We start from the raw sequence: 22,153 nt of genomic DNA, 5'->3' as shown, positions 1-22,153 counted from the left end.
TCTATTTGTTCTAGATATAAGATCTTTTGTCAAATATATGTTTAGCAAATATTTTTTCTCAGTCTGTTACTTGCCTTTTCATTTTCTTAAAAATATCCTTTTAAGGGCAAAAGTTTTTAATTTTATAAAGTCCAATTTATTGATTTCTGTCTAACAGTTTGTGGTTTTTTGTGTGTTGCATTTAAGAAATCTGTACCAAACCCAAGGTTGCTAAGATTTTCTCCTATGCTTTCTTCTAGAAATTTTTATTGTTTTAGTACAATTAGGTCTACGAAAGCTCTTGAGTTAATTTTTGTAAATGTTGTGAGAAAAGAATTGAGTTTTGTTTTGTTTACATATGGCTGTCTGATCATTTCGGTACCATTTGTTGAACAGATTATCCTTTTCCCTGGTGAATTACCTTAGTACCTCTTTGAAAATCAACTGACTATAGATGTGTGGGTCTGTTTCTGAACTCATTATTATGTTCTATTGATCTATTTGTTTAGTTTTAGATGAAATACTACTGCTTGATCACTTAATTTTATAGTAAGTCTTGAAATCAGGTAGTATTAGTCTTCCAATTTATTCTTCTTTTTCAAAGTTGATTCAATTATTTTAAAGCCTTTATATTTTCAGATAAGAGTTAGAATTTGTCAGTTTCTCCAAAAATCTCCTGTTTCTTTTTTTTTTTTTAATTAGAAACCCACTTTAAATATAAGGGCACATATAGATTAAAAGTGTAAATGGGGGAGTTCCCGTTGTGGTGCAGCAGCAGTGAATCCAACTAGTATCCATGAGGATGTGGGTTTGATCCCTGGCTTCTCTCAGTGGGTCAGGGATCCAGCATTGCCGTGAGCTGTGGTGTAGGTCACAGATGTGGCTTGAATCCCATGCTGCTGTGGCTATGGCATGGGCTGGCAACTACAGCTCCCATTCGACCCCTAGCCTGGGAACTGCCATATGCTTCCAGTGCAGCCCTAAAAAGCAAAAACAAAACAGAAAAAGGGTAAGTGGGGTTAACTTCTCATCTCAAGGGCAGCTGATCTGCAACCTTAATTCCATCTGTGATCTTAGTTCTTTTTCGGTATGTTCATAGATTCTGTGAATTAGGACATAGATATCTTTGGAGGGCAATTATTCTGCCTGCCACAAGCATTTAGTCTTGGGTTAATTGTTCTCCACTACTAATGCAAGACTCTCCTAAATACTGCACTCATTATTTTATGAATTATGAGATTTACCAAGCTGGCAGGAACAGACACTTTTCCTGGCCCTGTGTGAGGTCTGGGCCCTATTCCCTCTGCCCTTTTGAAGGTTCTTTACATAGACTCAGAAAGTTTCCTTTCTCACATGCATTGGTGAGTATTCAACACTCTGCTGAATACTCAAGTGGAACCCTCAGCAATTGTATTAAGCTTTATCTCTGTGCAGGTTTCTCCTCCTTGGTACTCTACCCTGTGGATTCTGGTCTTTGCAGGCTTACCAGGCTGGAAATTCTCAAGGTACAGAGCCTGGGCAATTAAAGGACTCACTTCATTTGTTTTCTGTGTTTCAGGGATTACTGTCCTTCATTGCTTGGTTTTTAATGTCTGAAAACCATTATTTAATATATTTTGTCTAGATCTTTAGTTGTTTTAGATGGAAGGATAAATCTAGTCCCTGTTATTCTATTGTATTTGGACCAGAAATAGAAGTCTCCTGGTAAATTTTTTTTTTTTTTTTTTTTTTTTAGAGCTGCACCTGCAGCATGTGGAAGTTCCCAGGCTAGGGGTCGAATCAGAGCTGCAGCTGCTGGCCTATACCACAGCCACATTAACATGGGATCTGAGCCACATCTGCGACCTACACCATAGCTCATGGCAACACCAGTTCCTTAACCTACTGAGCAAGGCCAGGGATCAAACCCACATCCTCATGGATACTAGTTGGGTTCATAACCTGCTAAGCCACAATGGGTACTCCTCAAGAATTTTTAGTATAGTTCTGCTGTGTCCTACCCACAGTAGTTCAATTCTTTTTTTTTTTTTTTTTTGTCTTTTCTAGGGCCGCTCTCGTGGCATATGGAGATTCCCAGGCTAGGGGTCTAATCGGAGTTGTAGCCACCGGCCCACGCCGGAGCCACAGCAATGCAGGATCCGAGCCGCATCTGCAACCTACACCACAACTCACGGCAATGCCAGATCTCCAACCCACTGGGCGAGGCCAGGGATTGAATCCGCAACCTCATGGTTCCTAGTCGGATTCGTTAACCACTGCGCCATGACAGGAACGCCCCACGTTAATTCAACTCTTGACAAGTGTCTCGGGACCATGTACTTCTGTCAAGCCCCCTTGCTCTACTTCAGAACCAGGAGACTTTGGGGATTCTCCTCTACTTTTTATAAGCTCCTATGCTAGCTCATAAGCCTCCCATGCAGTCCAGCCCTCAGTTAATTGTCCTTTTGGGGAAAGTATCTGTGGATCTGATGCCCTTTTCCAATTCATCCTTTGATCACCACACACCACTAAGAACTTTGTTGATTTCACTTTACCTTCATCAGATTCTCTCTGCCTGGGCAAAGCTCAGTCTTCAGCCCATGCCTGGAATCAGCAGATGGCTACTGTGAATAAAATGGCTAGTGATCTCAGTTCACCCTGGACAGTTCTACTTTCCCTCCTAAACTTTAGTTAATTTAGTCATGGTTGTAGCTACAGTCTCTGTTACATCTAAAAAAAGATGCCACACTCAGAATCCATTCTGAGCTCAGACTGGCTCTTGAGCAAGTAGATCCCTGGATTGTCAAATTCCTTTATTCTCCCCAGATAACCTAATTCTAGGTCATTTTCCCAGACAACCTATAGGAACTAGCTCTGCTAATTGGGGGAGAAAAAGAAACACCATCTTCTGGTTGGTACAGATGTTTTCATTTGTGGATACTACAAATGAAAGACCCCAAACATTCAAAATATCTTCAGTCCATTCCCGGGCTCCCAGAAATCCTGAGTTCTGAGGTCCTGTTGAATGCAACACCACTTCACTACCCAATCCCAACACCTAACTTGACCCAGGACTAATTATGACCAGAACTATTGTAATTGATGACAAAGATCCCTGAAAACAAGAACTAAGTAGGTCTGTGGATCATAGTTTTGAGGATCAGTTGGCCTGGAGTTAAGGTCCGCCCCCCCCCCGCCCCCCGCGCCAAGATCCAAATATACAGATTTGCAGTCATCTTTGTGGCTCTTTCAGGTATTCAGAATTCTCACCTGATGTTCTCATCATAAACTATCGCTAGCAGGAGGGCTTCAGAAGTTGTAGTGAAGGGAAATTAGTTATGGAGTAGTTGAGAATTCTGTGAAAACCTTCTTTTGGTTTTAAATTATCACATAGCATATGGACCTGCTGACAAAGAACCTTGTCCTCTTTCCTAGAAAGTCAGTGAAGAGAAGATTCTCAAGACAGGCGTCTCCTTCAGAGTACAACGACCGAGTGCCTGACAAATTCTAGCTGGTGAAAGAACACAGGAGAAATTCATCTCCAATGTAAGTGCCCTGGATCCAGGGAATGGGTTAGAAAGGGAGGTGGTAACCCAGATCTGCACATGTTATGGCTGGATGAATAGTGACCACATAGGCCAGGGGAGACTCACAATGTCTCTGAACCACCTGTGTCATGGGTGATTGATGCAGGGGAGGAAAGGAGTTTGGAAGGGATACAACAAAAGACCCCAGATAACTGGGCCAGAAGGAAGTGCATTAGAAGGTACGTGCCAATGCAAGTTTGGGCCTTGATAGAATTCTGGTGCTGTTCTGTTGTTTCATTGACCAAGGCATGTGATATTTAGGAAACCATTCTGTGAGGCTGAGTCGACATTATACACACCACTCTACCTCTAGTCTGCAGGCAGTCTGTTGATCTGCCGTTGAGGTTTGAGGTTGACTCTTTTGGTCCATTTCTACTATCAGAGGTCTTCATTACCTCTCCTTCTACTTTATATCTCCACTTCTCTCTTCACCTCCCTCTATTCTTCTCACCCTCTAGCTACTCCCAGATTGTCACTCCCATCTCTCCCTTGAGGAAATTTAACTCTGTTGAATCTTTGGAGCAGCAAATACCAGGGTAGCCTGGTTGTTTTATTTGAGGAATAGTCCAGAGGCCAGCTATGTAAAAAACCAACCAAACAAAAACAAGACAAAACCAAAAAACCCCATGAAATAAAGGGATGGAAAACTAAAAGGATATTATTATAATCATGGCCTTGAAAAAAGCCAACTGAGGGAAGTAATTGCTGTTAGAGTGAACTATATAATCTGCTTTCATATATAATGGGAAGTACATATCCGACAGAAAAAGAATAAGTAGGGAAGCTTGAGGATAATGGTCTTCATCTCTGGTTGTACGTTAGAATCATCTAGAGAGCTTAAAAGATATAGATATCTGGACCCCAAACCAGAAGTTTTCATTTAATTGGGGTGGAGGTAGTAGACTAGGCATCAGTATTTTTATAGAATCTGTAGAGATGATATGAATGTGCAGCCAGGGATGAGAAGCATTAGTCTAGGATCTCAGCTAATCCAGCACCAGATGATAGCTAAGTGTGCAGTTTATAGAGAGTGCTGAAAAATCAAATCAGAGTTCGCATTCCTCTAGTTAATGCTGGCATACCCTGGAACAAAAAGAAGAGGAAGCATGGCAATGGAAGGATGACTCCACACATGTCCACTATACTTATTACTTTTCTCTTTATTCAAAAATGTCTGTGCGGTAATTTATATTCTTTAGGCCCTAAGGCTACCTGGGCAGATAGATATTGATAATATCAGTAATCAATGAAGAAATCAAATATTATTGCTATATATTACTTTTATTCAACAGTTTTATGGAAAACTCACATTTCTATGTGTTACATCACATATTTTTCAGACATGTCAGAGTCCAGTGACAAATTACACTTGGGGAAAAGCTTTAAAATCCATTCTTATCCACTCCTTTGTGAAATACTGGAAAGCAGCTCTGTATCTCAGTACTAAGGTTACAGAAAGCACCATTTAAAGGAGGACTCAAATATTTAATTCCCTTCAAATTATAGTCTCATCCCCCCTTTATAACAGAGCTATACTTACTCAAAATGCTTCAGTATAGTAACAACCAACACTATCCAGTTTACCTAAATACAAACAAGTCTCACATATGGGGCCCAGTGTGGAGATTAGGACTAATCAACATCAGTGAGCTTTGGCTGTCCTAAAACCACAACCTGGGTAAGTGTTCTGAATACAGGAATAGAAAAGAAGTAAGATGATCAATACACAATATAATACTTAGGGTAGGTATCCCTTCACCATTTACCCTGACTACAAAATCCAGAGTATTTAGTATTTTGCACCAATTTTACCGCAAAAGCACTGTGCCACACACAATTCAAATCCAAGCAATGTTGAAACTAACAAAACATTCAATTTATAGCACAACTGAGTAAAGCAAATCAAGACAAAGCCCAAATATGAATCCTAGAGGGATTCCATTGCTAGGAATTGGCTTTCATAAATAACAGACTCTTAGAGGTTTTTGTTTGTTTTTCTTTTCTCCTTTTCTTTTTCCTTATAATTTAAAAAGGGTTATTTAGCCTCTTTACTCCAAAAGGTTGGGTTCATTGAAGAATCACAGCCCTTCAAACTCCAATCGTGATTGGTGCTTAAGGAGAGAGAAATGTCTAGATCTAGAGTGTTAAAAGAACCTCACTCCTATCCTTCTTAGGTCCTCCATACCATGGGTAACTGAAGTCAGCAGTTCCTAGTAGAAGACAGCAAGAGCTTGGCTTTAAAGATGAGTCTGAATAATGCAGGAACCTACTGTGTATCTGCTCTTAAGCCTATGCTTCAAATCACCAGAATATGAGGATTTAGAAATCTCTGAGAATAGAATGTATTTCAAACATACACAAACACAGACTATTGCATATCATATTTAGTTGAGGTCAAAATTTTAAAAGCCCTATTTCCCCAATTAAAAGCAGGGGATTCTATCATTAATGCTTCCTTCATTTATACCCAGATTAACATAAGCGCCGTCTAGAGATAACACTCCTTTCTGAACTTAACTTCAGTTTAGCAGCATACATGGAGTACCAACATTTTTCAAAGGTTTTACTTCAGATCCATTAGATCTACAAGAGTCTAGAAATAATTGGAGTGAAGTGAGTGGGCCTGGGTTTATAGGATCTTGTCAAGAGACTTCTCTTGAATACTTCTTTTATAGGGTTTCTCTACCATATAAGCATTGTTTAAAAAAAAAAAAGCCAACATTATCAAGGCCAGGTATGCCCTTCATGGGTTTTGCCTACAGTGATTAAATCCCATTCAGCTCTTAAGCTTAAAGCAAGCTAATAACCATGACATAGAAGTTCTCATTACCAGCAAGATGACTAATATTTGTTTTAGGTAATGTTTGACTTTAGACTCTGGTAAAGTCCACCTAACAAATGAAGTTAAAGCAAAATACAGAAGAAAGGGTAGAAAATAGAAACAAGAAACAAAGGGTAGTTTTTTTTTTTTAATATACAGTGAGATCCAAAGATACCGGTATATTATGTCTGATTTAATTTTAAAAAGGAGATTTTTAGTTCTGAGTTACTTAAGCCTTAATTTTCCTAGTATCCCTCCTCAGCTCAGTTACTCTTTCTTTTCCTACCACCCCTAAACCATGATACAAATCTGTAAGGGTCAGCCCTCCCAAAGAGTTCTGTTTTTACTCTCTGACTCTATGAAGTTCTTATAGGCAAAAAAACAAAAAAACAAAAAACAAAACCAAATAAATCTAAAAAAAAATTTTTTTTGCCTTTATTCATTGTCAAAATCTATCAGATTCTTCTGCAGAAAATAAACTATCCCTGTAATCAATATAAAAGAATGAGTGAGCTGTACTTTAGGGTACCTTCCTCCCTCCCTCTCTACCTTCTGGATCAGTCTCTCGGGGACAGACTGAGAGTATAATAGGAATTCTCAAGGCCATGGGATGTTATCAGCAGTACAGAGAAGGTACAGGGCTGAATGAGACATCATCGAGTTCCTCTTATTCATCCCTTTCCCTACCAGTTAGTAGGCACTTTCACATCCGACTAAGAGATTACTTCAGAATTTAGAAAACTGACACTTTCTGCACATTTCCAGATTAGAAAGATCTGAAGGTCACCAGCACCAAAACCTACTGTCTGTCACTGGAGACAGATCCAGTTTATAGATGCCTCTGGCCTGAGAGAAACTGAAGGGGTCTCTTTTCCTGCCCCACTCCACTGATATATCTGTGCAGAATAGAAATTTTAACACAATTACATTTCAGTATGGCTGATAAGACATATAAGTAAAACAAAATCCTTCATGTAACAACCAAGTTTTAAATCCTAAGTGGCCCACTTGTTTAATGGGTTTTGGAAAAAGCAAAATTCTAGTACAACTGAAGACAATGCAGATCCTGAGTTGGTTATAACAGAATTTGGCCTGAATTTTTAAAACGACACATCATTCTAAAAGTGATTGAGACCAGGAAACGTTTTCCACAAAAGCCTTTTGCTGCAGAGGGTGGCCTTGAGTGGCTAAAGTAATTTACTCTCAGCAATTAACCACTAAAGCAGTTAGCAATCTGCCTTCCCAGCAAAACAGCAGCCCCACACCCTACTGCCTCACACAGAGGATCTCAGAGGTCTATGTACCCAAAGACAACTGTGTCATCAGCTTTACATGGAAAAGACAGGAGGTAGCTAACTAACCTGTCAGTGCCCTTTCAGTATGGCTGGGCAGATCTTAGCAGTCAGGGAGCCTCTTCAGCATCAAGTTTAGCCTCCTTCAGTATTGAATGTTTGCTTTTACCTGTAATGGAAAAGCCACAGAAACTTGGGGGAAAATGTTTTAATCTCCGAACCCCAAGGGTGGACTGAATAGCTACTTTTTATTCCGCAAATTGAAATCATTGACCTCACTTCATCAAACACTTTTTGGAAAAAGGTACAGAAGGACAAAACAATTCTATTAGTACTTAGTGCATGAAAATGATACTTTTCATGGCTGGAACGACCAAGGTACTTTCTTGCTTCTAATGAAACTTTAAGTTGAGGGAAGCTTTTAGGTGCATGAAATGAGTCTAATAGTCTGTATCTAGAGCAGTGTCTACCATAATGAAGTACACAGAGTCAGCCACATTAATGCGAAGATTGTAGAGGGATAGACTAGAGAAGAAATTATTGGGAGTTGTCTATTGAAAGTCTGAAGTTCTCCAATGCAGTCTCTTAAGACCAATAAAAAGGCATTTTTTGATAAAAGAAAAATGTAGGCACATAAAAATCTTCCAAAGATGAAATATATGAAAGTTTTCCCTGGTTTCACTTCCACCTTCAAAGCTGTCTGCTCTGTGAAAGAAAACATGGAAGCAAGGCCGAGCCAGGGGGAAAAAGTATAGGAATGTGCCAATACAGCCTAAACTGTGGCACCAAAACAAGAAAGCAGACCTGCATTCTAATTTTCATATAATTCTGAGCCATATTTTCATTAGTAGAAGCCAAAATAACTGGTAACAAAGTCTCATGGTGCTGTGCTGTGCTTAAAAAGGAGACTTTCTAGCAGCCCTAGTTTCTGAGGTGGGTTAGGTCTCACACAGCATTTGAAAGGGGTCATTCACCTACCGAGTTTTGTGTTAGGGAAGGGTCAGGCATAGGATCTGAAGGAGGTAAACAAAGCAAGAATGTGAAATGGGAGGAAACAGGGCTCTTGTGGGGCATCGGTTATCATAAAAAATACAGATTGTGGCACACACTCTGAGAAAACAGAGAACCCATGCAAGAAAAGCTGCTCCTGCAAGGAGGCAGCTGTAAGTGGGGCAGCAGTCTGGCACAAATTCATCCCTTGGACAACCAAGGTAGCAGTGATAGAACCTCCACCCAAAAAGGATCCTGAGAGTTTGCTCTTCATTCTCTTTTAAAAAAGCTTCCTGTCATGGTTCTTCCTGTAGCTCTCCCAAACAGGTCTTGGTGAGTTCCCACAGGCAGAGAGAATACACCTAGCTAGGAGACTTCCATTAACCTTCCTTCATATGTATATATATTTTTTTTTTCTTAAAATAAATTCCATGAACTCATAAAGCTCTCATTTGCAATCAAACGCAAAAGCAGAGCATTCCTACTCAGAGGCACTGAAACACACATATTAGCCTCAAAGCATATCAGCTTTCCAGTCCCACATAAGACTGGTCCAGTCCAGAAAGGCAAGGAAGATGCTTCTCCTGAATCCTGGGAGGCAGGAAGGGATGCCTTCAGATGGGCTTGTACAGCAGAGTAGTGACATACTTCTTCTTGTAGCGGTGAGTTGCGCTAAGGACCATCACACTATCCTGCAAGGGAAATAAACATATGCAGCTAATTCACTAGTTCACAACGTAGGCAGCTGTTCCTGGCCATTAACAGAGATAGTTTAATATTATAAAGGGGTTGGTTTTGGAGTCAAATTAATTTAAGTTCCGGTCCTGATTCCTACTGTTACTCTATTTGTCACCTTGAGTAATTTACTTAATGTCTGTAAGTAGCTGTTTTCTCATCATTACAAAGGGTAACACCTACCATTAGGATGGCTCTGATGATTACATGAAAATATCTGACACAGTACCTGACATATAGTAGGTGCTGAAGAAATATTATTTTCCTACTTTACTTTCTTCTCCACCTTAAATTCAAATACTGGGCTTAAAACTATCATAGAAAAAAAGAAATATCCTGGCATCCATTTCTAGAAGGGAGTCTTAAAAGCAATCAAAAGAAAGGGCAGTGATCCTTTTGAAAAACCATTTCCAAGTGCCGAAGCAGGTCTAATTTCCATTTCATACTAGGGTTGAACTTAAAAATAAAAGTCCTCTGTGATCATGAATCATCCTCTATCCTTGAACAAAGTGGACTCCAAAATCCTCCTTGGAAAGATACTCAATCCAATGGATCAATTTCAAACAGTTTAAACAATCTGAGGAATAGGTCAAGGCCAAGCTGAATCACAGTAATCAAGACCCTGACCTGGGTGAGAGCCAGTATGAAGAGTAAGAAGTACCATTTCCCAGGCAGTGTTACAGACCAAGGGGGTACCACAGAAAGCAATGGCACACCCATGGACATCAACTGAGAGCCCAGGAGCAGTTATAAGAGGCAAAATTCAGTCAGAGCCCAAAGAACCCAAGCAAATCCAATTAAGAAATCAGTGCATCTTCCTGTTTTCCTCTCTATTGTACTATCCACAGTGAATACTTCTCAGATTAACATTCTGTGACTATGATATGCAGAACACAGTCTAAAGATGACAGATGCAAGGCAAGTAAAAAATTCAACTCCAGGAAGAGTTTGGTAAAAATGAGGAGCAAGTGAGAGAAGACCTACTTGGAAAAACTGGCACAGTGCTCTCTAGGGAAGTACATGAAATGAGGACTGGATCTCAGTCTTCTTTCGGATACCTACTGGCAATATGACCTTCTCTGAGACTTAATTTCTTTATCTATACACCAGAGGTTAAAAATAATGCTTATATCACAAGGTTATTATAAAAAACTTCTTATACCAGATTAGGGAAGTCAATGACACAGCTGTCTTTAATGTGGTACTTACTAAATATATATCATTGAATTTAATTTTTTTATATATATTTAATAAGTACCACATTAAAGACAGCTGTGTCATTGACTTCCCTAATCTGATTGCACGTCTAAGAAATAAAAGCAGCTTAAAAAAACTGGGATCCATCCTAGATGCACTCCTTCAGAATCCCTGGGGATGGAGCCTTTGAATCTGTATTTTTTACAAACTTCCCCCAAATGATTCTGACGATGTTCAGCTTAGTTTAGAAACTATAGGGCTATATCAAACTTTATTCGAATAGCCAGACCACAAAGACATGGTAAGACTGAATGGATATTTTCAATGCAGAGTGTAAAGCAGCTGAGAAACCGAGAGGCGTTCTAGGACTTGGGAGGGCACAGGGCAAATCTAGTCACATTTCTCCTTTACTTAGTGTATAAGCAAGATGCAAGCAATTGGGTATATGTGACTCAGGCACCTGAAAGCAGTCCATGTACACCTTTAAAAAAGCAGAAGCCTTAACTAACATCACATTCAAGCATTCTCTGAATTGGAAGGTAAACTTGCTTTTTTCTGAAAAGGAAATCCTAGTACTATGAACTCAAACTTAATTAAGTAGGTGGTACAAAGGTTACAGCTACCCAAAAAGAAACCAGGAAGCAAAAAGTCCGTTTAATCACAGGGCAATTCAGCTGGACAGAACTCAGATAGTGAGACTAAGATTTAAAACAAACTCACCCACTAGTTTAAAAAATGGATTTGACCATTTCTGCCAGCTTCAGCTTCAGTGAAGAAACAGAGCAAGAAACTACTGGAAAATATATGTTCAACCCATGCCCTCCGATTTTGGGGAGCTTTGTGAAGAGCCAGGCCCACCACTTACCTTAATGGACAATGCATAGAGATGGTTCAGCATAACATGATTGGGCTCAGGTAGCAAGGCTGGGTCACACTAAAAGAGGGGGAAAAAAAAACCCCCAAAAAACAACTAAGTGGGGTTAAATGCACAATGTTAAATCAAAGATCTTAAACCAAAGAGTTTATTCTTCCCAGGGCTCTTTGGAACTGTTGAGAAACTCAAAACGAGAATGTATTATCTCTTTTAAATAATGCACTTAGGGAGTTCCCACTGTGGCTCAGTGGTAACAAATCCAGTAGTATCTATGGGGACATGGGTTCAATCCCTGGCCTTGCTCAGTGTGTTAAAGATCCAGTGTTGCCATGAGCTGTGGTGTAGGCTGCAGACATGGCTCAGATCTGGTGTGGCTGTGGCTGTGGCGTCGGCCAGCAGCTGTAGCTCCAATTCAACCCATAGGCTGGGCAATTCCATATGTCATGGGTGTGGCCCTAAAAAGCAAAAATAAATAAATAAATAAATAAAGCACTCATCCTCGTATATATCAATACATTCCCATTACACAATATTCGGAAAATTCTGAGCCTGGGGCAGAAACCCTAAGCCTCAGCATCTATTCATACTCTTTAATAGGACTAAAGCAAAAACCTTGCCCACAACACACAAAGAAGATTTGTATTAAGAGGCAAAAATAATCTTAGTGGGAATCAAGTGAGTTAACTAGGGATGTAAATTATATGCAAAATATACTTCTTTTGGATAACTGCAAATGATAAGTACTTCTCATCTTATGTTGGAATTAAAAATGTTAAAAACTAGTTCTATCAATCCATAGCTCTGGGCCTGATATATTAGGATCAGAAGACAAGTATAAATTTTTTTTTTTTTTTTGTCTTTTTGTCTTTTGTCTTTTGTTGTTGTTGCTATTTCTTGGGCCGCTCCCGCGGCATATGGAGGTTCCCAGGCCAGGGGTTGAATCGGAGCTGTAGCCACCAGCCTACGCCAGAGCCACAGCAACGCGAGATCCGAGCCGCATCTGCAACCTACACCACAGCTCACGGCAACGCCGGATCGTTAATCCACTGAGCAAGGGCAGGGACCGAACCCGCAACCTCATGGTTCCTAGTCGGATTCGTTAACCACTGCGCCACGACGGGAACTCTTTTTTTTTTTTTTTTTTTTTTTTTGACAAGTATAAATTTTGATATAAGTACCTGGAAAAGTCACAACTTAGCCCTGGAAAAAGGAACCTGCAATACTACTGATAAGTATATGATTTATACTCAACATAACTTTTTAATAATCCCAACTTCTAGAATTACATAACTTTGGCTCAAATGGCCCTAGTGACCCCCAGATGCCCCAATAATACTCTTAGGATACTCACAGATATATTAGTGTCCTTGTTAAGAATAACTTGGAGAAGGTGGGGAGGCAGGATGGGTGGGGATTTGAATCTCTCCTCTGATCGAAACACATACATTTCTTGACCATAAGGCCCTGGGGGTGAGCTGGAAAGGTCTGGAAGATATTTATACAAATATAAGGGAAAGATGGGAAGCTACAAAAAATGCAAGAAAAAACTGTCAATACATGGCAGCTAATACTAAATATGGTAAAAGACAAGAATCATAAAGTTGGAGTTCCTACTGTGGCACAGTGGGTTAAAGCAACTGGTGTTGCCACAGCTGCAGCAAAGGTCACAGCTTTATATAATTATTATTATTATCTTGTGGCCACGCCCAAGACATGCAGAAGTTCCAGGGCCAGGGATTGATCCCACACCACAGCAGAGACAATACTGGATCCTTAAGCTGCTGCACCACCACAAAACTCCCAAACAGATAATTATTATATTATTAATTATACTTTTAGAACCTGCACAAGCCACCCTTGTGCCCTGAGATTCTAATATGCCCAGTTCAGGTATTGTGTCTCAGCTGAGAATCACAGAAAGTCTAAGCCTCTGATTTTACTGATAAGCAACTGAGAACCAAAAGCATTGAAGGTCTCATCTGTGATGGCAAAGCTAATTAGTAGCAGAGGCAGACTTTGCGTTCACAAGGAAGAAGTGTGCTTCCTTGGAACACACTTCTTTAGACAATCAGAGCCTTTACTGTAAAGTTACAAAATCGATAACTGTGAATATGGATAGCAAATTATTTTTCTGGTGCTATAGCCAATGTAAGTAGAGATGAGGGGCTTGGAAAAAATATTGTGAGAAACAAAAGTATATAGGTCTTTCCTCTAACAAGGAAATTTTTTTTTTTAACCAAAAACTTTAAAAACTTCAGTTAACATACACACAATAGAAATATGAGTTTTTTTTTTTAATATAATGATTTTTTATTTTTTTCATTATAGCTGGTTTACAATGTTTGGTCAATTTTCTACTGTACAGCATGGTGACCCAGTTACACATACATGTATAGATACTTTTTTCTCAGAAATGTGAGGCTTTTTTTCTACAGACTGACTTAAGTATAGGGCCTTATAAAATTATAGAACTGCCAAATGAGCTATCAAACTGGCAGGATTAGGCTGAGGCAGTTAAAGAAGGCAAACCAAACTCAACTAGCCCCTGCTAGTTGACACTGTTAAAGGTCAATGAAAAACGTGAAATATTACTAGAAAGAGCTTTTAAAACTACAGGAGTTCCCATCATGGCTCAGTGGAGACGAATCCATGAGAACACAGGTTTGATCCCTGGCTTTGCTCACTGGGTTAAGAATCTGGCATTGCTGTGAGCTATGGTGTAGGTCACAGATGCGGCTTGGATCTGGCGTTGTTGTGGCTGTGGCATAGGCCAGTGGCTATAGCTCCAATTCGACCCCTAGTTTAAGAATCTCCATATGCCACAGGTGCAGCCCTAATACAGCACAGGTGTAGACTATAGCCTATTAATGGTTTGTAAATGAAGGATAAAATAGAAAACAGGGTGCTTTACATGTAATAAAGGCAAACATACTGCAAGACTTACGGTTACGTTATGTGTGTGTTTGTGTGTATGGGGTTATAATGTAAACTTACTACAGATCCTGGTTAAAAAGTTTGAAATCAAATACACTAGACAGATTTTTTTCTCTCAGAGAAGGGGACCTAAATGGTTATAGGAGGAACATACACATATAATTCAGAAATTTCTGTGGAGAAAATGAAAAAATAAAAACCACTCTTGGAAAGAAACATGCATGATAAGAAGAACACATCAAAAAAGAGCAAATACTACAAAATTACCTCGACAAGATGTCTCTGAGCTTTCCATTGAATCTAGCTTTAAAGCATCAAACACCTCAAAATCAGATTTCTTGACATGGATCAAATTGTTAATTGTGCCAAGCTGACTGGTAACCACAGGCTGAAACAGTGAATGGAAAAAAAATACATGAATCCCCATTTCAAATCTATCTCTTCTGTTCAACTCTTTTCTTTTAAAAAATGATCCTACTTGGCAGCACCATCTTTTATCAAGAAAGAAATCCTCCGTGTAGGAGCCCATCAGTCCTGACAGCAATGTTGTTTGACACCAAAAGGAGTAACAGCAAAAGGGGACAGACTGTTAAGTCAGTGGTTACCCTCAGAGATCAAGGCCTTACCTCTGATGGATCATGAACCCACTGTCCATCCACAAAGAACTTATACTGATGCTCTCCCTCAGGAAGGTCTAGGATGGCAACAAAGTCATTATGGCTACAGAAGAAAGCAGAAAATTAGTTGGCCAAGCTCCTATTAGAAGACTGAAAATAAATGTAAAAATCATGAGGTAATCACTATCATACCAGTGATCTCCCACATTCCTAAGTGATTGCACCCTCTGGAGTAAAAAATAATTTATAAACCCATTCTCCTTTTTCTCTATCACCTTTTGCATGTACTTGCTAGCCCCTCCCAGTAACTTTAGTTCTTAACTAATATCTGGAAAAGTACAGTAAAGATGTTAATCCCCTTGAATGTTCCACCTTAGCACAACTATTTTGCTTCAGCTGAATAGATCCCTCACAAGTGTAAATAAGACAGCAAATAGGTTCAGGATAAGAAATGCCCTACCCCTTGTGTATTTTGGTGAGCATTTTCTAGGAAATTACCTACATACAAAGGGCCATAACCAGTACATAATTCATTATTGCTCTGCCAGCAACAAATAACATTACTATCTAGACCTTTACAATGTGTTTTGTTTTAGTGCAGAAGTCAGAGCAATAGGACTCAGCTAGTTACAGAAGACTTCCCACAAGCACAGAAAGGACTAGTATTAACACAATCCTAAAGAATGTACCCACAAAGCTGTTATAAGTCCTTCTGAGGCAATGGCATTCTAAGTGGTAAAACATCTCTGACTCGTTGCTATGAGGTTAAAAACAAAAAAATGTCATAGATATAGTTATTGGTCACAGAAAATATTCTAGAGAGTCTGTAGCAGATGGAAAGGAGTATTCCAGTCAGGTCTCTCTTGAGAAAGGAAATCAGGTCTCTACTCCTGGACTCTACAGACTCAACCAAGACACTTGTCTTCACCTCTTAATCAGTGGAATCTTGGTGCTCCAATTGTTGAAGGACCCAGAGATGAAGACCTCCTTGCCTCCTTCAGACCAGCGGATAACAGTGGGCCGAGCCTGCTGTGTGGGTTTTACGGAGTCCTCCAAATCCTGCTGCCATGATACAAACTCTTTGTCCCCAGGGAGCTGTAAGAAGGATTAGGTCATCCCTAAATTGTGACCCAGGAATTCTGAAAAAGTCATTCTCCTCTCTAGGGAGGAGAGGGGTGCTAGGTTTCTGCTAAGTATTAATAAGCCTTGATATTAGCAACTAAATCAGATTCTGAACAAACTATAGAAAAAGAACTCATCTAGGACCAAAGTGGTTCAAATGGCTTATACTCAAAAGCTGCCCACATAACAGCCCAACTTCTGACTCTGCATAAATCACTCATCCTTTCAGAACCTTAGGATTTCCCTTGAAAAACAAAAAACCTTGCTTCTTGTTACCAGATGAACTCATAGGCAGACAATTACGATATGCTTCTAAGTATCACTTATGAGAAGAAATATGAAAATAAAGAATGGTTCTACAAAAATAAAGTTAGCCATGTATTTTTCATATGCAAATATGAGACGCTCTCAGTTATAAGCTGTAATGGAAATTAGAGATACTAAAATTCATATGTAATTCATAATCTCCATTTTAGTTAATAGGTTACGAAGGGACATTAAAAATATAAAAATCAGGAGTTCCTGTTGTGGCGCAGCAGAAATGAATCCAACTAGGAACCATGAGGTTGGCGGGTTCAATCCCTGGTCTCGCTCAGTGGGTTAAGGATCTGGCATTGCCATGAGCTGCAGTGTAGGTCGCAGAGGAGGCTTGGATCTGGAGTTGCTGTGGCTGTAGTATAGGCCAGCAGCTACAGCTCCGATTAGATCCCTAGCCTGGGAACCTCCATGGCTTCTTAAATTTTGAGAAAGGGTTACGAAATCTTACTTGCTTACCCCTGCCAGGTTTATACGAGTTGTTTTAGGAGTAGTGATAAAGATTCTGGAGCCATGGAGTTCCCGTCGTGGCTCAGTGGTTAACGAATCCGGCTAGGAACCATGAGGTTGTGGGTTCGATCCCTGGCCTTGCTCAGTGGGTTAAGGATCCGGCGTTGCTGCGAGCTGTGATATAGGTCGCAGATGCGGCTCGGATCCCGCGTTGCTGTGGCTACTGCTCTGATTCAACCCCTAGCCTGGGAACCTCCATATGCCAAAGGAGCCACCCTAGAAAAGGCAAAAAGACAAAAAATAAAATAATAATAAATTAAAAAAAAAAAAAAAGATTCTGGAGCCTAAAGGAACTACCATCCTTTAGTACAGGAATTAGCAAACTATGACCAGTGAGCCAGATGCTTTTATAAATAAAGTTTTATTGGAAAATAGTCATACTCATTCACTTATTTTATTTCTCTCTCTCTTTTTTTTTTTGGTCACACCCATGGCACATAGAAGTTCTTGGGCCAAGGATCAAATCCAAGCCACAGCTGTGATCTACGCCACAGTAGTGGCTGCGCCAGGCCAGGAATCAAATTCATACCTTAGCAACCTGAGCCACTGCAGAGACAAAACAGGATCCTTAACCTGCTCTGCCACAGCAGGAACTCCATACTTACTCATTTTCTATAGCCGCTTTCATGCTAGAATGGCAGAACTGAGCATTTGTGACAGAGATAGTATGGTCTGCAGAGGCTAAAATATTTACTATCTGGCCTTTTACAGAAAATATTTGCTGACTCTCACTTTAGATTGGCTTGAATGACTTTGGTAAATAGGTAAATAAGACTGTATGGTATTAAACCAAAATATTACCAGATAAAATGAGTTAAAAAAAAAAAAAACTAGTTTGTTCATATGGGCTTTACATTAAAAATGGCAGAGGTAGTCTACCTTCTGTACTGTCTCTCCATATTCCTCAAAACTACACTACGAGACACCAGTAGCAGCATAAATCCAAAGTAAACAGAGAAAAAGAAGGGACTTCCACGTTATATAAGGAAATGGCTTAGAGAATTTTTTTTTTTTTTTTTTTTTTTGTCTTTTCTAGGGCCCCACCCGCAGCATTTGGAGGTTCCCAGACTAAGGGTCTGATCAGAGCTGTAGCCACCGGCCTACACCACAGCCACAGCAACGTGGGATCTGAGCCGCATCTTTGACCTACACCACAGGTCACAGCAACACCAGATCCTAACCCACTGAGCAAGGCCAGGGATCGAACCTGCAACCTCATGGTTCCTAGTCAGATTCGTTAACCACTGAACCATGACGGGAGCTCCTAAAAAATCTTGATCTCCATTTTCTCAAAGCAATGAGTTCTTGCTTGACAGGCTGCATTAGAATTAGAGAAATTTTTACATATGCCTAAGAATTACAAATGCCTCAGATTCTGATTCAAATATAGGGTCTGGGAGTCTATTCTTAAAAAGCTTTCCAGACAATAACACTGTGATTATGTTAAAAATAAAGAAACCTCATCTCTAGAAATGTATCCTAAAATACTAATAAAGTAATATTTGATATGATAGTCTGGAATTTGCTTCAAAATAATTGGTGAGGGTAGAGTGGATGGGGGTATATAGGTGGTACAAATTCATTCATGATTTGATCATTGTTTAAACTGGATGACAACTATACAGGAGTTCATCACACTGTTCTCCCTGCTTTGAAACATGGACAGTGTTTCAAATTTTCCATGAAGTGTTTAAACAAATTCCAGCCTATTCTAATTGAGAACCAGTAACTAGTCCACTGAAGAGGATGGCCCCACTGCCACTGTTTCTATCATTTACTTGTATGATTTAGTATTTTCAGTTTAGAATTTGAAAGCTACAAACTATTAATATGCTTAGCTTTGGAAGAAAGCCCTTCCACGGATAACGTGACATTTCTGTGGCAGGCATGAGTGCAGCTGACTAGCAGAAAGATTGTTTACTCCAAGTTCAATAGTCAGCAAAATCTTCAGGAAAAGTGGCAAAATAATTACAACTACAATTGAAAAATGTTTAAGTGAAACATTTAGGGAAGAAATAAAGAGAGCACATTGAGTATAAAATCTTAGATTCTGAAGAGACTTTAAGAATTATCTGAATCCATTTTCTTATTTCATGAATAGCAAGACTGAGGTAAGGGAAAGAATGATCCAAATAGACTCCATTTCAAATAGAGCAACCTGCTTTTATTCAGGATGCCAGTTACTGCAGTCACCATTTGACAAATAATACATTACTTAGATCCTGAGTCATCAATGTAGGGAAGTGGGTACAAAGCTTTGAAAGAAAGCTTTGAAGAATTTTGAAGAAGTTCAGATGGCTGAAGAGACAGCCCAAATGTTGAGAAAGAAGTCCCGAAGTGGGAAAAGAAAGGAATGGAGGAGAAACACCGAGAAAACATCTTCACTTCTTTTTGTGATTATGTTCTCAGTTGGTACTTGAAAAAATAAACTGGAGAATCCATATTTCCCACGCTATCAACCTGGCAAATTATTCTCTCTTTAGGAAAGTAAATAAAATAAAACCCCACACTGGTAGGAAGGGATAAGTGACAAGAAACATCAAACAGACCCCCCAGCTGCTCAATCTGTTTTTCTACTTCATTTTATTCTACCTGGAGGAATTAATGTATTTAATGCCAGCAGCTCTAAAAGGGATTAGAAACATTCAGGTGGTAATCACATTGCTGTCAGCTCCAACTTTGCTTTTTGTGGGGTGAATACAAGTTTTCTCCTCCCTGAAACAAGTCCTTGGAATTGAGAACAAGGTCTTCAAGGCTGCTGTGGATTGTTCGTTTTCAGCGGTGGTAACATGATGAAGTACTACTGGGAAGTGGAGAAATTCTGGAATTAACCTGCTCTGGCTCTTGAGTAGCGGCTGGAAGAAAGAAGCAGCTCAGCCACCATAACTATAAAGTATGAGATGAAAATGAGCAGTCCACCAAATGATGTCCTTTGTTGACCCCCACTAGGAGAAATTATTCAAATAAGCACGTGGTTGCCACTCACAGCCATGCCAAAGGGGAAAAGGGATCTGAAATGCTGAGCTCTCAGAAGAGCAAAGATGATACTCAGACAGAGAAGCTGTCAGGAAACAGAAATTCATTTGCCCACCTCAGGGCAGATGAGAGAAACGGCCACCTAAATGTGGCCCTCAGGTAATCCACCCTCCCCAAGGCCCACAACCTACAAATTCATCGATACCCTAGCAAAGGGTACCCGTGTCTGTTGGGAGAACCAAGAGTTAGGTCTGTTGTCCTCATCCGAAAATGCGGCCAGCAGAGGAGTCGCCTAACAAGAACTCCACCTCCGGGCTATTTTGAGGCAGCGCGGCGAAAGGAATGATCATTCAACATCGCAGTCCCCGAGAGAGCCTTTAGTTCCCAAAACCATAACTCAGGTCAGTGTGATAAGAAAGAAATCCCCAAACGGAGGAGGAGCCCCGACACCCACCCTGCTGCAGCCTCGCCCCCCGCTGGGGGCGTGGGAGCGCTCACCTTGGAGTCGGGCAGGCTGAAGAGGCTGGGGTCGTCGGTGCTCCCCACCATGATCTTATGCTCCTTGCCCGGGGCATGGCCGCCCGCGCCGTCAGCGCGAGCAGCCTTGGCGCCGTGGCGCTCCCCGGCCACCCGCTCGCTGGCGGTGTTTCCCATGGCTGCAGCTCGGAGTCGGGGGCCACCTGCCGTGCGGAACACAAGGCTAGGAACACCCCGGCGGCTGCGTCAGGAGCACCCCCGGCCCCGCCCCTGTGCCTGGGGACCCGGGCAAGGGAATCCCCGCCCCAGGGAGGCCGTGCCCGGGGGACAACCTCCCCCTCCCCGGCCTCCAGAAGCGCCCGGAACCCCCAAACCCCCTGGTTGCCGGCGGCTCAGGAAACTCGCTTTCGGGAACTCCCCCTCATCCCTGCGCTCACAGTCCAGGGGCGCCCGCCCCCGCCCAGTCACCTCCTGTAAATTCTCCCTCCTCCCGAGGCCAATGGTGCGATGGCTGTTCCGCTGAGAAGCCACCAATAAAGTTATTGAAATTGAAGCCGCGCCCGGGGCTAGCGAGCCGCGGTTCCTCCTAAAATGGCCACGAGGCCAGCGGCGCGGTGCCCGCCTAGCGCGCACTCCCTGTGGCCGTACCACCGCGGCGCCCGGGGCCCGCCGGCCTCTCTAGCCACCGCCGGCTCGATGGTGGGCAGCGGCGCGCAGCCTCCAGGGCCACGCGGGGGCGCCCGCTCCGCAGTCCGCGGCACGCAGGGCTGAGATCGCTTCACTGGCGAGGCTGTGCTGAGACTCGGTTGGTTGAGCCCCAGGGCCTGCCCTCCGGAGGGGGTGGTCCCCGAGTGACTCCAGGGCTCCGTACCCAGAGGAGCGACTTTGCCTTTCTTTCTTATGTTGTCTTTCTGGGGGGCTTCCCTGAGAGGTGGGTTTCTACAGGAATCAAGAAAGCGGGCTTCCAACAGAAGGCTGAGGAAGTAGTGGTAATTGCTAAGTGCTGTGGGAAGCAGTCAGCTGGACTGGAGCCGCGGGGAAGGAGGAGTGATGAGGAGATAAATCTTGACAAATGGTTAAACTTCGTCTAAGGAGAAGGAGAAAGCCCTGCAAGGCTAAGAAACAGCACTTGGTATGAGCAACCCCTGAAGAAATGAAATTCAAGAAAGAATGGAAACATCAGAAAGAACATTAAGGCAGAAACGGGCAGCGACAGGCCTCAGGTTGTGACTCATTCACGTTTTGAGTGATAGTTAATGAGATTGCTATGGGATTTACTCATTCTTCCTTTGTGTTATTAGACGCACGCATGTTTCATGACCTACTGGAAGCTCTTGTCACTCAGCCTGTGTTCTAGTGAGGAGCAGCATGGGCGTCACCTGGGAGCTTGTTAGACATCCTGAATCTGAGGCCTCATCCTACAGGATCAGAATGTGCATTTTAAACAAGATCCCCAGGGGAATGTGTGTGTGCATTAAAGTGTAAGAACCCCTGCTTTGACAGCTGGCAGAGAGCAACTCTAGGTTTGATTCTTCGTCATAGTCTTGCTTGTCCCGTGAACAGACTAAACTCACTAAGAAACATTTTCAGAATGAAAGTTCCATGAATACTATTTATTACATGTCTAACAGGGCAATGTCACTTAGGCTTAAACATAGCTGGCAAGGGGGAACTGCAGGTCACACAAGGCCACCTTTCTGAATGAGCAGCTCTGTTTGTGGAAAAGTCCATTTTTTATATTAAGTTGA

At 41.4% G+C, this 22,153-nt stretch overlaps 2 protein-coding genes across 8 annotated transcripts in view; one reads left to right on the top strand and one right to left on the bottom strand.

The window, feature by feature from the left end:
- The window catches only part of CHD1L (chromodomain helicase DNA binding protein 1 like), a 160,766-nt gene that overhangs the window by 26,577 nt on the left and 112,036 nt on the right, over window positions 1-22,153 (top strand). For 3 of the 6 annotated variants that reach the window (XM_013993372.2, XM_021089964.1, XM_021089961.1), the window contains one exon: window positions 3,394-3,504. The gene's annotated coding sequence lies outside the window, so the exon portion shown is untranslated. The remainder of the gene's footprint in view (window positions 1-3,393; window positions 3,505-22,153) is intronic. The other 3 variants (XM_021089965.1, XM_021089962.1, XM_021089963.1) reach the window with 1 other exon arrangement.
- On the bottom strand, window positions 4,806-21,105 carry PRKAB2 (protein kinase AMP-activated non-catalytic subunit beta 2). 2 transcript variants are annotated; one of them, XM_005653067.3, is made up of 8 exons: window positions 20,874-21,105; window positions 20,427-20,608; window positions 15,934-16,100; window positions 15,015-15,108; window positions 14,656-14,776; window positions 12,806-12,939; window positions 11,446-11,514; window positions 4,806-9,340 (listed from the first exon to the last, which is right to left on the bottom strand). In XM_005653067.3, the coding sequence occupies exons 2-8, from the start codon at window positions 20,580-20,582 to the stop codon at window positions 9,263-9,265; spliced, it is 819 nt and encodes a 272-aa protein (XP_005653124.1). In that variant the 5' UTR covers window positions 20,583-20,608; window positions 20,874-21,105; the 3' UTR covers window positions 4,806-9,262. The 2 variants fall into 2 exon arrangements, with proteins under 2 accessions (XP_005653124.1, NP_001230612.1); NM_001243683.1 differs by lacking the exon at window positions 20,874-21,105 and having other exon boundaries at window positions 9,029-9,340.

Source organism: Sus scrofa, chromosome 4 (assembly GCF_000003025.6).
Source record: "Sus scrofa isolate TJ Tabasco breed Duroc chromosome 4, Sscrofa11.1, whole genome shotgun sequence".
NCBI lineage: Eukaryota > Metazoa > Chordata > Mammalia > Artiodactyla > Suidae > Sus > Sus scrofa.
The sequence above is the reverse complement of the archived record's forward strand: the minus strand, read 5'-3'. Positions and strand labels throughout refer to the sequence as shown.